Source organism: Cygnus atratus, chromosome 2, assembly GCF_013377495.2.
Source record: "Cygnus atratus isolate AKBS03 ecotype Queensland, Australia chromosome 2, CAtr_DNAZoo_HiC_assembly, whole genome shotgun sequence".
In the NCBI taxonomy this organism is placed as follows: domain Eukaryota; kingdom Metazoa; phylum Chordata; class Aves; order Anseriformes; family Anatidae; genus Cygnus; species Cygnus atratus.
This window is the reverse complement of record NC_066363.1, coordinates 17,288,436-17,306,380: the sequence shown is the minus strand read 5'-3', so window position 1 is coordinate 17,306,380 and position 17,945 is coordinate 17,288,436. Positions and strand designations below refer to the sequence as shown.

The window sequence follows — 17,945 nt, the reverse complement described above, 5'->3', positions numbered from 1 at the left end:
CATGCGCCATACGCGGGGCGGGGGCGCTGTTCCCCCTCCTCCCCCACCTTCACCACCCCCACCGCTCCCGGCGCGCATGCGCGATGCTGTGGTGGCGGCTGAGGCGGCGGCGGGGGGGGGGACGCGCATGCGCAGGCGGTGCCGCCGCGGCCGGGTCAGGGAGCGGCGGGGCCGGGCAGGGCCGCGCCGTGCGGGGCGGGCGGGATGGACGAGGACGTGCTGACCACGCTGAAGATCCTCATCATCGGCGAGAGCGGCGTCGGCAAGTCCAGGTGAGGGGCTGCCAACGTTTCCCGGCGGGGCAGAGGGCCGGGGGCGCCGCGCTGGACGCCCGGCCTCTGGGCGCGGCCTGCCCTCAGCAGGGCCCGGCCCGCCCCGGCCTCCCTCGGCCCTAGCCCAGCGGGGGGGGGCTGAGGCGCTGGGAGCCCTGTCAGGGGCACCCGGGCCTCCCTCTGCGGCTTAGGGCGTGAAATGGGCGTGTTTCAGGGGCTGGGGGTCGTGTGTGGCACCCTTTTGGTGGCTTTTGTCCAAGCTGCCGCTTTTTGTCTTCGTATTTTTTCCTTATTCTTCGACAGTTCCGTGGTTTTCGCAAAGGAAGTGAGACAAAAATGCAGACGCAATCTGGGAATGTCCTGCACTACTCATGCTTGATTTCTCGTTTTTATGGCAGTAATCCTAGTCTCCTTTCGTGGCCCTAAATAACATATAAATCGTTAATTAGAAGAAAAACAACAAACCCCACTAATTAAAAACCTGTCAGTCACTGCTTTGAGTTAGCTACTGAATCAATAATCTGGTGACAGGTATAATTTCTTTTAATTGACGTGATTCTTTTATGTGTGGGCATGTGACACGGCATGCCCAAATTTTTATATGCCTGTATATATGCTTATTTCTGCAATACAGAAATGTCGTTACGAGAGACTGCTTATGGGTAAAGAGAATAAAATTGCTGTGAAACAATAACACCGCAGTCATCCAGGTAGAGGGAGTTAATATTGAACTGTTCTTGGATTGTCATTGCTTACCTGCTCCTCGAGTAGGAATTGTCAGCTGTTAAACTCACTAGCCTGACGTGGGATGTGGTTGGAGTCCTGACATCCCGTCCAAATGCTGCGTCTGACACCTGGTCCCTACGATTTGTACTGTATTTGTGGGAGATACCTGCGTGTGAAATAATGGTGGGGAAGGGAGAGGTCGGCTGAGTTTAGCTCTCAGGTCTTGTAAACTGATATTCTTATTCTAGTGGCAGTATGAAGGTTCTCCGTTTCACTTAAATATGGCAAAATTAGTGCTGGTTGTACTAAAAATAGCTGCTCTCAAATAGCATCTAGCAAAAAGTAAACAGGGCCTTGCTTTGTTTCTCTGGCCTGGAAATGGACAGAAGCTGTCAGTCATAGGCAACAGCTGTCTGCCACATGGCAATATGCACTTGCCACAGATGAATAAGGTTACTAATTTAAACAAACAAAACCAAACCAACAGTGTACTAAGAAACTCTGTCTCTTGCTGGAGTATTTATATTTGGTACAAGCACTGTGGCTTTATGGGTACTTCTAGGAAGGACCCTCCTACTGTAATGTGATGTGCTGGCAAATCCTGGTTGTGGCTCTTCTGTTGGTAGCAAACATCCATGGATAGGGGGAAATGCTGTGTGTGAAAGCCATTAGATATACAGAAAGGATACAAAACTGTAAAATGGTGTGGAGCTCTTTCCATTGTTACACTTCTGTGTCTTTATTTGTGACGGGTGTAGTCCTTATTGTTCTGCTGCATGCCCAGTACAAGGAGTTATTTCTGGGATAAAAAGCTGGCTTGGAATTTTCTTCTTAAGCTTACAGAAATACTGTGTGAGGCAATACAAAATGAAAACAATCTTACATTTGCACCGAATTCTGGGAGAATAAAAATAGAATAAGATAGAAGCAAAACGCTTTGAGAAGCAGGCCATGGCTCTGTTCAGACAACTGACCTGACAGCTTGAAGGGAAATTTTTTCAGAGAGGCACACTCTGTAATGGGCTCTCCTTTCAGAGTACGGCTACTAGATTTTTTTCCCCTTTCTTTGTTTTCCATCGGATGGAAGGGATGGAAAATGAGGCGTGTTTTTCTTTAGCTGTGTGATCTTGCTGATACTTTCAGACTTGTAATTTACAGGCTTTTGGTTCCTGTGGCTATACTGCAGTAACCAACACTAACTCTTCTTTTTCCTTCATCCCTATCAGCCTTCTGCTGCGATTCACAGATGATACATTTGACCCGGAACTTGCAGCAACAATTGGTAAGTATGTGCTGATGCTACCTGAAAAAAATGTGTACCAGCTGCAGTACAAAACAGTAGTTAGTTCAGACTTGCCAAACCGGTAGCAAAGTTCAGTCATGTCCCTTCTCCTGTGAGGAAGGAGTGATGTGGACGCAGTTTTAACGTGTAGCACTAATTGGCGCAGAGTATTGTCTGTGCTGGGCTGCAGTTGTCCCCTTTATGGTAAAATATCGTCTTGGCTAAGGAAACAGATGTAAATGTTACTGTTCATGAAGGTGGAAGCCCTAAGTTATGGGTAGAGGAAGGGCCCAGTACAGCAATCTGCAGTTCGGAGTTTGCCAGCAATTCACGTTAAAATGGAAATGTAGCAGCAACTGTTATGTCTCCTACTGATTTATCACTTTTATTTACGCTTGAATAGTAATATTACTGTCCAGAACTTGTTCTATGTAACAAGATACTTGGGTAGCTTAAGTGCTAAGAGTACTTAGGACTCTGTTAGAGGATGTCAGCTTTTGCAACTTCCAACGATACTGGAGTGCACTAGACAACGTGTGGCTTCTGCTTTTCTTCTAGAGGGAAGAAATTACAATGTTTTTTTTTCTCTCCTAGTTAGTAAGCAGTTCCTTGGCAGCTAATACTCTTGAAAATGAAAAAATAAAATATAGAGAGAGCCAAGAATCTAGAGCTGCTGGGGAAAAAAGGAGTGACGTGTCATGCTGTGTTGGTGTGATGCCTTCCAGCAGCGAAATCAATTGTGCTAGAGGAAAGTAATGCAGAGTGTGGGATACACTGTGAGATAGCTGCATCATGTTCTTAGAAATTTCATTTTGCATCCTTTGATGACAGTCTGTCCCAAATGAGTAACTGCTGTATTGGAAAATAAAGGTGACTTTTCCGTACAATGTATTGCAGCAGAAAAAGACCTTTTTACTTCTTCTGTAGGAAGAGCTCTGGCTGAGGGCGTGGATTAAAAAAAAAAATCCCTAAGTTCAGCTGCTGGTACTCAAAGTCAGTTCTGCCTAATTGGTTCAGAAGTAAATAAATTGATCTGTTTTTCACTAATGTAGATAGGTACAGGAGTGCTGTTTCATGTGGGGCATTGAGAAACACAGTGATAAGGAATTGAGCAGTGTATTAATGCTGTTTGTTCAGCCTTTTCTTGCTTTGCTTCTCCTTTGCACCTGGGGATCCCTGCTATAAGCGTGTTAAGGTTGGAGAACGGTCGTATGCAAAGGCAGTGAACAGGCATATGCTACGAAGCACTGCTAAGTCTTTCCTGGTAAGGTTGTGTAGTTTCCTGAGCAGACATCAAAGGTGTGTTTTTCCAACTGATGTTACTGATGCAGTACTGCCTGCTGGCCCACTTAAAATCAGAGTGACATCATACACTGCTGACCTCTCCAGAAACCTAAGGATCGTGGCTTTCTGAAGGCTTTTTAACTTCAGGAAAGACTGAAATCCACTCATGGATGGAGATATTTTTAAAGCATCTCTAATCTGACTTTATATATCTGCCTAACAGGGCAATGGCAAAATTTCAGAGTTGGCATTGAACTTGTAAATGCTAGATTTCCTGTGCCATCAAGCCTGAATACAGTGCTTCATCAGCAAAAGAACTATTTTAATTTGTTCCAGAAAGGACACAACACTCATTTAAGCGGCTGCTGTTTCCCTTTGACCAGTGTAGGCCATGAGGAAATAATTGCTGGTTTGTGCATTGAAGATGCAAATTAATTTGGCTGTTTTAAAAAATAAAGTCTTCAGGTAGCCCTGTGTCACTGTGCTCATCCTCAGTTGGATGATGTATAAGATTGGTATTCTCTCTAGTCAGTATTGACCTAAATCTACTGAAGTTAGGCTTTGTGGTTTGTGACAGGTAATAGCAGTTTTAATAACAATTTTGCTAGAAAGTATGACAAAGTTCTATGAGCAAATTAGATAATGTTACAAGGAAAGTTGGTCACGATGCAAGTTTGAGCTAAAAGGAAAAAACAGAGGAATGTATGGAGTCTTTCAGTAGCTGTAACATCTGCTGTTTGTATGGAAGACTTTTTACCAGTGTCAAAACTTGACGTCAGTGGACTTACTTCAGGAAATAGGTACTTAGTTTCTTAAATAATTCCTTCTCTTTGGGATTTATCATACTGCACAGCAGCATGCGTGTTGGCTAGCTGTTGGCTGTTCAGTAGCTGTAACTCAGGGTTACTCTACATCCTCAGGGTAGGGTGCTGCTTCTGGTGTAGGAAAGTAGAATGAACTCATGCTCATATAAAACTTAAACTCTACAGAATACTCAAACGAGCGGAGCTTCGGCAATCCCAACTGTGAATGTAGCATGGCATGTGGAGCACTTGTGGGATAGCACGTTCCTTTTGTCCTTTTTTCATATTAAGTGGGAAAGAAACAGAATTTGGGTTGTGTTTTTTTTTTTTTTTTTTTTAATGCTAGGCTATGGCATTTCCATTTTTCTTGTGATTGTATTACTGAGAGGCAACATCTCAGCTCTCAATTCAAGACAGGATTTGTTGTTCATGTAGATAAAGTATTTGTGAGTGAGTTCTTACTGCTACATAAGGACAGATTCCAGCTGTAAAATTCTGGGATTTGCAAGATGGTGAGATGCCAAAATGTTTTGTGAATCTGGGCTTGGATCTCTCTTTGTGCTGATTAAACACTATTTCACTTTGAGTTCGGGGACAGAAGGGTTTTTAATTTTAAGGTCTGTATGTTGAGATTGCAGAGTACTGTGCTTTTCCAAAATGGGTGTGTTGACTACAAATAATGTCATCTCCATACTCACTGCTGAACTAGAGTTCTTATTTAGAGAAAAAAGTGAGGAGAACGTGTTATGTCTGTCTTTTTTTAGAAAATGAATATGAAAACACAAGACTGGGTTAAGGCTTGACTGCAGCATGACTGGTCCCTTGCCTGCTGAGATGCAATATTTGTGTGTCTTGCACAAACCTACAGCTCCTGGGTGCAATTTAAATTAAACTCTAAACTGATGATTTGTATAGTGTTTTATTCCAGATTTTCTAAAAATCCTGTGTTTCCCTCAGGAGTATGAGCAGACTTTGACAAATATTTTGACTTCAGTAGCTTCTGCTGGATTAACCATGTCTTATTCATCCTACCAGATCGCTGTCGTCCTTGCATTCTTCTGAGGCTAACTAGTTCGCAGGGCTTCATCTAATGGGTCACTATACGCTGATATTTTCTGTTGTCCTTACTGCTCATGCTTGTCTTTACTCGTTCCTTGTGTGAACGATTCTAGATAAATGCTAAATGCAAGCCTTGTTTCATAAGTGAAGCAATGTATTGCATACAAGCGTCTCTTAACTTTTTGGCCTTCCATGCACTTGGAGCCCTGCGACTCCCAGATGTCCAAGTTGTCAGTTACCTTTTACACCAATAATAAGCTCCGGCTGATTTTGCCCTGGGTGTAAACACAGCACTCCTAAAAGGAAGGGCAGCGTGAAAGTGACAGAGCTACTTGCAGACCGTAAGTCCGTAGCGTGCCGGCGTGTAGCGCCGAGTCCATTTGGGAGGGCTGTAGGTGCCAGCACGCAGGAGTGCAGTGGAGCACGGTGTCTTCTTTCTGGCTGCCTTCCAGGGCGTGGTGGAAAGCACCGCCAGCTTTCTGTTGCCAGGGCTAGAAACGTCCCTTGTCTTGCAAGCTTAGAGCTGACACTTGTCACACAAACATGTCTGCGTTTCACTGAAGTCTTTAGAGAACACACATACCCGGCTCATTCAGTTTAACCTGATTTTCTTGAGCTCTGCAGTTTTCTGTGTCCTCCTATAGACAATGGATTATCAAAAACCTACATAGTTAAAAGATTTCTTCTCCTTTAGTGGCTTTTGTGTATGTTGAATTACTCTGTTTGCTAGAATTTTTGCCATGTCTTTATCATCTGAAAGGGTATGTTTTACTGTGCTCTTTGTTAATTTTCACACCTCTTTCAAGAGTCTGTAATATGGGGGATTTATTCGCTAAGTTTCTTAATTTACTCATATTGCTCATGCAAAATTGAAAGCATTCTTTCTTAACCTTGCTGCTAGCTTAAAGTTAACTTAAAGGTGCGCAGGCATTAAATGAAAATTGCAGACCTGCGCAGGCACAAGATGCTAGGGCTATTTATCTAATGGGAGCAGGGTACCCTGGCTTCAAAAGGCAGTTAATGTTTGCTCTAAGGAAGAGAAAATTCCTTCTCAAAACTACTATGAAATGCTTTTGATTTATGGAATGGATCTGATAGACTTATAATACCTACAGTTACAGATTCTGATGTCAGATTTATGGTAAGTGGGCAGTTGGATGTCCTAGCTGAGCAATGGTGATATTTATAGTTCAGGGAAAGAAATATGCCATTGCTGTGGAAGAAGAGATGGTGTTAGTCTGGAGGTTACTGCTAAATGCCACAAAATTGGCGTGACAGGATGTTCTTTAGGATCATGTTGAGGAAACTTGCTAGCATAGCAATGTTCTGAGAACTAGGTAGGGTTCTGAGAACTGGGGTTTAAAAGAAAAAAGTTAATAGTGGCAGTTTTTTTGAACATAACTCTAAAATAAAGCACCATCCTTGTGTGTGGAGTAATGCGTTATGTTACTGCTTAGTCAGAGATTAAGAGTCTTAGCCTCTGAAAAATGGAGAGTTCTGTTCAGTTACTGCAAATGTTAAAGTGCATTGCCAGAATTTTACTTGAAATAAGAGTAGGGGTGCTTCCCAGTGCAGAATGCAGTCACAGTTGACTAGCTTTTATCTGTTCTTGAAACTTCAAGGAAAACTAGTAAGCTGAAGCTGCAAAATGGTGTAATACAAATTGTGTATTTTTTAATGAAGCTCTTTTAAACATCAGCAATAGTGTAAATCTGCTTACAATGTACTGTTTCTTAAGCATCCCATGTCCACTCTGTGGTTTTATAAATTGAGTGCTTTTGGCAGCCACTTAGACTTGTTTGTAATCTGCATGGCCTTGGGAATGTAAGCGCAGCACACTTATCTTGAAACACTACTTAAACGTTCTGTTAGAATAGTATTTGCTGTAAGAATTTGTTTTAGCTATGATGGCCGTTTTAATTCAAAATGCAAAAACTTTATGTGAACAACTTTAACAAGTTTAACAGAAAAGCTGTTAAATTTCCACACAACTATTCTACCTGATTTCAGGGCTGCTGTCTGGTGGAGAGTAAAATGGAGCGTGACCGTACCTAGCCTCTTCAACTCGCTTGTATTACCTGTCCTTTAACTTTGTGCAGTCATTATTTTGTCCTCCGTGGCTTGAGTTTTCTACCGCCTGTCCTTGGGCAAGTGATAGGCTGTTAGCTCCCACATATTTAAAAATAAATGAAAAATATCCTCAGATGCTGAGGTATGTTATCAACAGAAGAACCGTTGTTGTCTGTTCGTTTCTTGGGCGCCGTGTGTGATAGCAGTGAGTCCCTGGTGTTGCTGGAATCCTGATAAGAGGCATACTGCACGTTCAAGTCGTCTGAAGCTTATTCGGTGTGCCTGTTAGAGGAATTGCTGTCGTCTAACATTACTTCTCCCAGGACGGTGGTCACCTATTAGATGGATGTCTAATTCTCTGTCTGTGCCAGTTTGCCTCTGGCTGACCACCTTGATGGGACTTGATTGGATGGTTTGAGATGATGAGGGATTTGCTCCGTTCCCTGCCTGAATAGTTTGCTCCTATATTAAGTATTTTGTTCAAGACCAATAACATGCTCAAGAACACATGTATGAGTAATGAATAGAAAGTTAACCCATTTGATTCAGAACTTGAATATTTGTTCTGAAATATGTATTTTAATATTGAAAATGATTTTTTTTGCCTTGCCTCCGTAAAATATTTGAGTCAATGGCCTAAACTGTCCTTGGGCTTTTACAAAAGCCTTTCATCTGTACAACCTCATGAGCTTTAAGTTTAATCAGTTACTTCAATACCTTGTTCTCACTCTTATTACTCCTGCCAAACCACAACTTGTTTTTTTTTTTCCCTCTTCCAAAAATATGGAGTATATTTGAAGAACTAAAAGGTTTTTTTTTTTTTTCTTCCCTAGGTGTAGACTTCAAGGTGAAAACTATTTCAGTTGATGGAAACAAAGCTAAACTAGCGATATGGGTAAGTCTTGCCTGTGTTCCTAATGTGTTGCTTTGTTTCAGGAATAGTGATGGCTTGTATAATGTCTAAGCTGTATAGAATGCTTTTTAATATGAAGGTAACTTGGAGGAGTGGGAGGTTAATCCTGGAACACTCAGAAGGTGGAATGACCTGTGGACAGTTGACTAATGGGGCAGTTCTGTTGTCTGTCAGCTTCTTGTGTGATACTGATTCTGGGTCTGCTGGGATAGGAGTGGAGAGGAGAAGGAGTAGGATGGTACTGAACCACTCAGACTTCAAAAGTGTAAATGTTGCCATTCCTAGATTTTTTTTTTTGAAGTAATACATTCTTTTAACTTCTAAAGAGTATGCTTACCTGCTTAATGTTATGTCTTTATAGAACATTTGAAAATGCAGGTATTGCCCTTACTGATCTGAGACTTACCTGCATGCATAGTTCTTCTCTGTACTTGACAGCTTTTAAAAGGATGCAATTCTTAACCTAAATGGTTTAGGTGAAATTTATAGTATACTAATTGAGAATTACTGTGTTGTATGCTCAAATTATGCTCAGAAATGTTACCTCTCAAAGTAATGTAGCCTAAAAATGTTAGCTGTCACACAGACTTACAGGCTTGAGTCATTGTTATTTGTAGCAGATGCAGCTGAAAAAGGGAGAGGCAGAGTTTGTTGTCTTAGCCTTAGCGTTCAACATTTGCTTTAGTTAAAAGTAAGGCTTCCAAATTCATGGCAAGTGAAGGAAGAAAAAGTACTTTCAAATTTTTCCCTACATACTCAATTCTGCAAAGCAGTACCATGCTTGTGTGAGTTGAACCTTTTGAGTATTCAAGCTCAAACGTCTCGTAGCAGGAAACAACAAAACCTTGATTCTCAGCTTCCTTGGAAAGTAGTGGAACATGAAATATCCATTACAATTATGTTGCTTTGAAAGGGCATCATATCTCAGTTAAGAAGTGGGACTTGCTCTCTTAATGTGACAAATAGTAATCTTCACTAGAACATAGGCTTGACAAGGAAAAAAACCTGCAACAACTTGCCAGTTGGCAACTATGAAGAAAGAAGTCTGAGGTAAACTGGAAATGCGTGGAAAGCTGTACCATGACACAGAAACAGCTTGAGATGTGTGGGATTCAGTGAGTGACTTGTAGAAACTTGGAAAGCCAAGGAAAGTTACTCAGGTTCTTTGGCAGGGAACCATTTTGAACCCCCACTTTTTCATGTGTTGAGAAGGTTGTGGGGTTGTTTGTTCTCTTGATACAGTTCATTTTTTTATGAAGGTGACTTCAGTTGACAAAAAGTTTAAGTAAGCTTCTAACCTGGGGTAACGTGGATGAAGTTAATTTAAATCTTTGATGCATAAAGTCTGCAGTATGTATAATGCTGAGATAGTGTGTACTATAACTTAATCTCTGACAAGAAATAAGCATTCTAATACTTGCTTTTTTGCAAAGCTGTTGACACTTCAAATTTGAGGTTGTAAATTTGACTTTAATAACAAACAGAAAAGACTTATTTCTGCTTCAGCTCTGTCATAGCATGTTAAATGCATTTACTGTGGCTGTGTGGATGGAGGTGTTAGAAGTGAGGGAACTGCTTTTGTGGCCACAGGTTTTGTCGCTTGTTATAAAATCTTAGAGTGCTGCTTTCTGGCTGGCTTGCTGCCCTGCTAGCTGCACAACAAATGCTTCAGCAGAAATAACTATGTTATTGTTATATAGCCCAGTTATTCACTACACTTAACAGTTTAAATGTGTTTCCCAGAACAAACTACACAGAATCGCAAAGTTAATGTGCAGTAAAATGACAGACAGCCATAAATTCAGTTGTTCAGCTAGTTGTGTGTGCTAAATGACTCCGAATCTTATTTTGTGTGTTCACTAGAAGCAGGATACCTGGGAGCTAAAGTAGGTTCTGCTCAGATTCTGAATAATGGAACTTTCTGAATGGCTTTTCAGGATACTGCGGGTCAGGAGCGGTTCAGAACACTAACACCCAGTTACTACAGAGGTGCACAAGGTGTTATCCTAGGTAGGTATACCTTTGCCTGCTATTTTGAGTAAGTTGGTGTTTTTCTTGTGCATTGGGGCTACACAAATTCATGTTACCTTTATATAATGGCAAATCGGTATTAAAAGTTGTTACATGTGTGTCAAACAGCTCATATACTAAATGGTCTGGAGTTTGATGTCTAACCACTTTCTTGAGTAGTCTTTCTCACCAATTTGAGAACCACTGATTTTTGCAGGAGTTTAAAAGCTGCTGCTTTTCAAAGGGATAGCTTGGAGCTCTCCTTGTACTGCCAGGAATTTGCCCACTGATTGCTAATTCTGTATTATGCCCATGCTTACTAAGCCAAGAGTCAAAAAAAAGACTCATTTTTTTCTAATGAAATTACTGTAAACATGGTGGAATTTAGCTGGGACTCTTTCTTTTTGCTGTTTGAGTCTCCGTACTGCTGTGATCTTATGCTGTCAGAATCAGAGCATACAATTCATCAGTCTGCACAAAACCCATAATTGCAACTATGTAGTGAAGTATCTCTTGTTTTTGTTGTGTGTATGAAAGCCTGTTAGGCACTGACCTATGAAGTTCTGCTGCTCCCCTGTTAGAATTAAAGAGCTAATTAAAGAGATTAAGGGCAGGGCATAGTGTTTTTTTTGTTGTTTTGTTTTCTCTGATTTTAGAGATTCTTGACTGAACCTTTTTCAATTATTGTGTCCAGTCCAGCTGTTTAATTTAAAATGACCCGGGCCATGACTTCGTGGTAGGTTTGGTTTTGTACATTTTGTTTCTCAAGTTTGAGTTCGATTATCTTCCTGGTATAGGAAGACACTGTCAAGGCACGTCTTGTCAAGTTACTTGGTCGCTGTCACTGAACTTGCCACTTAGTGTTGAAAGCTTTAAAAGTAAGCAAGCGCTATTTAGGAGCTAGAGAGCTCTGCTGTTGAGATTAGCCCTCTAACTTTTAAAAAAAAATAATCTCCTACTATTTCTTTACTAAACAGCTCCCTAGAAGTAAGTCTGTTCTTGCAAGCCAAAACATAGGTTTGATTGAAACCAACTGTTTGTGTCCATCTGCACATGGGAAATGAGAGTGAAGGAAAAAACATTTTCATAGCTTGAAATGGCCGTTATTAGATAGTCACTGCCTAGAGGAATTTAGATCTAACAAGGTCTGCTTTCTGTCTGCCCTTTCTGCTCCTGGTGCCTCTTGTAACTTATATCCCATACACGTGATAAGTAGCTTGAAACGCTAAAATGCCGAGGATTCAGTATTTTGTTAGTATTTGTGAGGATTTGGTGGTCATTTTACTTTGTTGGCTAAATGAGGAGTGACTGAAGGAACTGGGGTTGTTTTAGTCTGGAGAAGAGGAGACTGAGGGAAGACCTCATTGCTCTCTAGAACTGCCTGAAAAGAGGTTGCAGCAAGGAGGGTGTTGGTCCCTCTTTTCAGGTGACAAGTGACAGTACACAGGGAAATGGTTCTCAAGTTGTGGCAGGGGAGGCTTAGGTTGGATATTAAGAACAATTTCTTCATGGAGAGGGTCATCAGGCATTGAAATGGGCTGCCCAGGGAAGTGGTGGAGTCCACAGCCTTGGTGGTGTTAAGAGATGTGTGGACATGCCACTGAGGGACATGGTTTAGTGATGGAACTTGGTAGATCATGATGGTGGTTGAACTTGATGCCCTTAAGGTCTTTCCCAACCTAGATGACTATGATTCTATCAGTAGTGTAGCGGCAGCATTGTATAAATAATGCTCTTAGTAATTGAAAGTGAGATATAATCGGTACAGAAGGTCATGACATCTTCTTGGCATATCTTAGGTATACTGGTGTTAACAAGTATCCTCTATCAGGGGTTTGCAAGTGTAGGATTCTTTGGAGAATGATAGACTCTGTCATCTAAACTAAGATGTCTAAACATAAATGAATCTGAGAACGGTAGATACTAATGCAGAGCAACTCTAAGATTGTTATCATCAATGATTGGAGCTGGTGAATGAAGTGTAAACTGGAATTCTTGGGGCTCCTTTGGTTTTCTAATTCAAAAAACATATTTTTTGCACCTTTTCAAATGTAAGCTGTATTTCTTTATGGTGTAGAAAAATATTGTGACATAATATTGCTGATATCTTTCAGTTTACGATGTCACGAGAAGAGATACTTTTGCCAAGCTGGATAACTGGTTAAATGAACTGGAAACGTACTGCACAAGGAATGACATAGTGAAAATGCTCGTTGGAAACAAGATCGATAAGGTAAACTGAATTCAACTGCAGTAAGCATTCTGTTGGTATATTTTGTTAACATTACATATTAATACTGTGTCTTATAGGAAAACCGTGAAGTTGACAGAAATGAAGGTCTCAAATTTGCAAGAAAACATTCCATGTTGTTCATAGGTATGTTACAGGCATTTGCGGAGATTTTACTTGATTTTTTTTGTTACATAATGAAAGTACTATTTCTGTAGGATTCATAGTTTTTATACATGCAGTTCAGTTAGTGGTATTTCTCAGCTGCAGTAGGTACAAAGATGATAGATACACCCATCTTCTTTAAAACTGTCTTTAAATGTGCACAGAAGTCTAGTCTAGCTGTGGATGAATATACTGGAGTGGTCAGTAAGGATTAGGGGTGGAATACAGTATCTACCGTAGTCTGACAAAACCTTTTTTTGTATTGTTTTTCTATTTATTTTTTTGGTCCGGGCCTAGTTGTTGAGTTAATAACAGAAGCAAAATGAAAGAGGGAGAACTAGTACTAATGGCCAGCTTTCAGTATGCAGTGTTCAGTACTTTATTTCAGTATTTCAGCTCTTCAGCAAAGAGCTGGTACGTGACAAATCTGTGTTAGAACTTGGATGTAAAAATAGGTGGGAATATAATTAACTTGTAAATGGTGGGTAGGATGGAATAGTGACATAGTCATGACTGAAGGAAAGATGCTGGTCTCATCTTCCTGCAAATGAGATGGGTTTTGTAGGCAAAGCCTTGTAATGATAAATTAAAGTGGGTGGTGAAGTGATTCTTTATGCACAAGTTTATTACCTATTTCATTTAAGGATCAGCAAGGATTACTTTATAGGATGACTCCAGTACCAAAGCAGTTCACTGACATGTCCTGTACTTCGACTTGTGTTCCTCATCTTTGACTAAGGACATTTCTTTGTCTAGAATCCTGCAGTGTTTCTTTCTGGCTTCATTGTCAGATGTGAAAATGGAAAAAGCTCAAAGTTGAGGCATAAGCTGTTAAGTGCATGGAAGATAAAAAGAAACATGAAACTGAAAATAGATAAATGTGTGCGTGTGAGTTAAGTGTCTGCATAGCTGTATAGAAGAACAGGGCAAGCCTTAGTGGAATTGAACAGTTACAGATGGTATCTGTTTGCTCACATAATATACCCTGTAAGCAATGTTTCTTGGGTTTAATGAAAGAAGACTCCTGGATGAGATTACCAAGAATTATGCTAACTGCAGAAGAAATGAGATCACTTACTGCTTTTTATCAGAATAGTTCTATGGAGGCTGAGCTAGAATCCTACAATAGGGAGTCCTTTGCTTCTTATGATGTAGTAGTACTGCAGTTCTTAGAGCAACCAGGTTTTTCAGACTTTTTTTCCTTTATTGAACTGCTTTCCACAGAAAAAAATAACCCGTCTCCATATACTCTAGTGACATTCAATTTGAAAGCTCTTTTAATAAAGCAGCAGCTCAAAAGACTATGTGGCAACAAAAATCTGCATACTTGCTAATTCTGGCACTGCTACATGTTATAGTATGTGTTGTAGAAGTTGTAACTCTAGGTGGTAGGTTAAGACTTGACTTAAAGAAAAAGTACTAAACAAGTTATTGGAAGCTATGCTAACATTTGACTTCTTGCATCCCTTTTCCAGAGGCAAGCGCAAAAACATGTGATGGTGTACAGTGTGCCTTTGAAGAACTTGTTGAAAAAATCATTCAGACTCCAGGACTGTGGGAGAGTGAGAGCCAAAACAGAGGTGTAAAATTAACAAACAAGGAAGAAGGATATGCAGGAGGCGCGTGCGGTGGATATTGTTCTATGTTATAAACTTTGGGAAGCTTATTCTTTGCATATTTAAACAGATAGTGACATCTTTCTGTAAATAAACTCATTAAATGCTATTTTTAGGGACCTTGCAGTTTGCACATATTTGTTTTGTATCATGGCAGTGAACACTAGTAGGAAAATTGTTCTGCAGCTTTCCCAGTTTGAAAATGTTATGGTAAGCATGCCCAATTTGCGATCTTCAGGTTTTTATAAGTAGCATAAATAACGTGCAAGAACAAATGCACTAAAAGTTTTGACTGTATACATCCATCATGTAACTATTCTAAACAAGTCCATCTAACACATCACGACATTGTCTGCTTTTTCTCTTGTTTTTAAATACTGTTTAAATTACAGAACTATATAGTGTGCACAGATCTTAAAAACAATGTAATCTATGTTACATTTCATCTCTTCTAGTAGATGCTTTTTATGATATTAAAAACAGCACGATTATACAGCTTTTAGACAAATGCTGAATTTTTCTTTCAGCAAAGCTGTCTAAAATACAAATTGGCACAGGCCACAGTTGATATCAGCACCTTCTGGAAGAGATGCTTTGAAAGCTTCTTTTGCAAAGCTGGGAGATGCCCATTTTTCTTTTTAATCATCACTTCAGTTGATGGCTTAACTGGAGTTTTAATCCTGTGATATTTATATACTCAATTTGTGGTACTCTTGCACTCTAGGTTTTTATTATGCAGTCTACTCTACACCTGCTGTAGAAGGTCTTCATTTTGGCAAGGGGTCTAAATGACATCTTTGTTCTTTCATTGTGAATCAGTTTGCCACACTTCGGTACAGATGCCTAATTTTCTTAAGTGTTTGTAATATAACTATCAAACTGTAGCTCACTATGGCTGTGAAGATCTCTATTACATGTCTGCTTTGTGTGGCTATCTGTTCAGAAATATAACTTCCTGTCACAGACACTAAGTGGGAAGCTCTAGGGCTTCTGTATGGAAAATACTATTGCAATGAGTATTCACTTGAATTTACTGTATCAAAGCCAATGGTTTGTTTCAGAAGACTTGTATAGGCTAATAAATTTTTTTCCACAGTATTCAACTTTTCTAACCTCTTTCTATTGTAGAGTTGTATATTTTCCAGCACGTGCAATTTAAACAAGGAATGTCACTTCTTACACAGGAATTGTTTCTGAGTTTTGAAGGACAAGATGAGGATGCTGTGTTGATTTTTAATTTTTTTTAATAATCACTGTAGTGCAATCAGTAACCGAACTATTGGGCAATTTCTTGTAAATACAGTTAATGACTACCTTTTATTACTGCAAGGTTTTGTGTACATGTTAGCATACATGATCTGTATTTTGCAGCAGGTCTTGGCTGCTTCTGTTAAAATACACTTTTCACATGGAAATTTGGTTTTCTATTGTTTGACACTTGCTAGAAAACAATACCAAATTTGAAGACTTAACCGTGCTAGTTGTTTTTACCAAATACTGTATCTATAGTATTGTTAATGTAGTAGGATAATTTAAATATGTAAATGTAATTGATATTAAATACACATACATATTGTATTAAAACGTTAGCTTTGTATTACTGTTTCATGATGCAGAATATGTGGGCTGAGCAAATCTTATTTGTTAGTATTGAGGCCACTGGTTACCAGTTTTGTGTATGTTAGTAGTAGAGGAAACTTGTGGAAACATAATATAAACTTACCCAGTTTTAATTTCAGTAATATTGGGCAAGTATCGTAATAGAGGCAGAGGCCTGCAATTTATTTATATACCTGTTTTTTCCTCTAGTCTGGATACATCCCTATATAAGGAAGAGACTTAATTTTTAGTTTATCTCAGAAAGGTCCTTTTATCACAGGACCAGGATTCATCTTTTATTCTGACTTTGCCAGATCTGACAGCTTCCCTTCCCAAAGGGAGGAACTGCAGGGTACTCTGAATAGTAGGGATTGTTCTGTGAAGAATAAACTCATTTGCTCCTCCTTTCCCTGCAAATTCTTTTGGGGGGTTGTGTGTGGGGGGGGGAGGGAGAGGAGTATTCTGAAACAGCCTGCTTAGTAATCTACTTAGTAAGACTCAGAACACTTAGCAGTCTTGTATTTAAAAAAAAAAAAAAAGGCATTTTCTAATTGAAACAAGCTCTTGACTTGCAACAAGCTTTTCTATCTTTCCCCTTTTAAGCCTGTTTAGCTATGTCTGTGGGGAATGGCTTTTCCTGGAGTTTCACTTCCCTCCTTCCTCAAGAAGCTGTGTACTGGAGGGTGGTAGGTTCCTGTGCTTCCTGTACCTTAGAGCAAATTTAGCATCAATTACTTTAGCTCTGCTACATTCTTTGTTTTGAACCCTTTCTTTTGTTTTTGATTGCCATCTTTCAAATGAAACTGCTACCATACTTCCAATGTTTTCTATGTGCAGGTCAGAATTGTATCAGTGTTTTTTCCAAGTGCAGTTTCACTGTTTTGGCTGTCATGCAACTATGTCTAAAACTACTGCAGGCTGCATCACAATTTCTGCTTAATACCGGTTTAAGGCCTATTTGCTGTTAGAAGTATGTGTAACAGATCGTTCAGTCTACCTCAGTAAGTAGCTGAGGGCTAAAGGGGATAGTAAAGGGGATAGCTATTGTTTTTCATTAGGTAATGAGAATGTGTCCATTTCCATGGCAGATGGTTTTTATATGAAAGTACTGAACTGGAGTGAGATAACTGAGAAGTCTTACGTGATCATGAAACAGAATTAAACCTTAGGTTGTTTCCAGTTCATTTACTCTGTTTTCAATATTAAAAAACGTTGACTAGCAGTTAGGTACTTGTGGCTGGCAGAGGTTTAGCATAACCTCTACACCAGCCTGGAATAATATGGCAGAGCAGTTGGATCATCTTGAATTTACACTTGTGAATATTACCCAGTGTTGTTATGGTTTTGTCTTGGATTATCTCTTCCATGGTTTTTAGGAAGGGAGATGGGACAGGCTTTTGGTGGAGGCTTCAAGATGCTCTTTTTATCACTCTAATATTTCTGCTAGCAGGGCTTTTATCCAAAGGACAGCATCACTTTTCCTGTTCTCCTACTGCAATAATGAGATCAGCAGCTGGCTCAAAGTAAGCCTTAACAAAATGAAAATGTCGATTCAGTAAGTCCCTGAACAATACCATCAACTGTCTTGTCAACCTTGGCAGAACTTCAGGAAGCAGTGGTGTTCTTGCCACCATTACATACTGCAGTGGCAACTGGTCTGTATGCTTCACTTTGTTTTCCTTGTCTGCCAGCTACCTGAAAGATACATAGTGAATTGCAATAATTCTCATCCTGTCCTATGTTTTTGAGTAGTGTAATAATTTCATGTTTTGAGGCTGAACTGGATGTGGTTTTTTATTAAACACTTGCAAAACTTGGCCAGCCTGTGCTGTGAACAGCACGAGTTACTGCTATTTAGCTACTGGAGGGCCGATATAAATGCTCAAGGCACTGCATCCAGCCCGCCTGTGCTGTCT

General features: G+C 40.0%; 1 protein-coding gene across 1 annotated transcript; it reads left to right on the top strand.

The window, feature by feature from the left end:
* The first annotated feature begins 111 nt into the window (after positions 1-111).
* Positions 112-16,431, top strand: RAB18 (RAB18, member RAS oncogene family). Its single transcript, XM_035545425.2, has 7 exons — positions 112-272; positions 2,225-2,280; positions 8,330-8,391; positions 10,347-10,419; positions 12,534-12,652; positions 12,730-12,796; positions 14,290-16,431. Exons 1-7 carry the CDS (start codon positions 205-207, stop codon positions 14,463-14,465), a joined length of 621 nt encoding a protein of 206 aa, XP_035401318.1. The 5' UTR covers positions 112-204; the 3' UTR covers positions 14,466-16,431.
* The last annotated feature ends 1,514 nt before the right edge of the window (positions 16,432-17,945 follow it).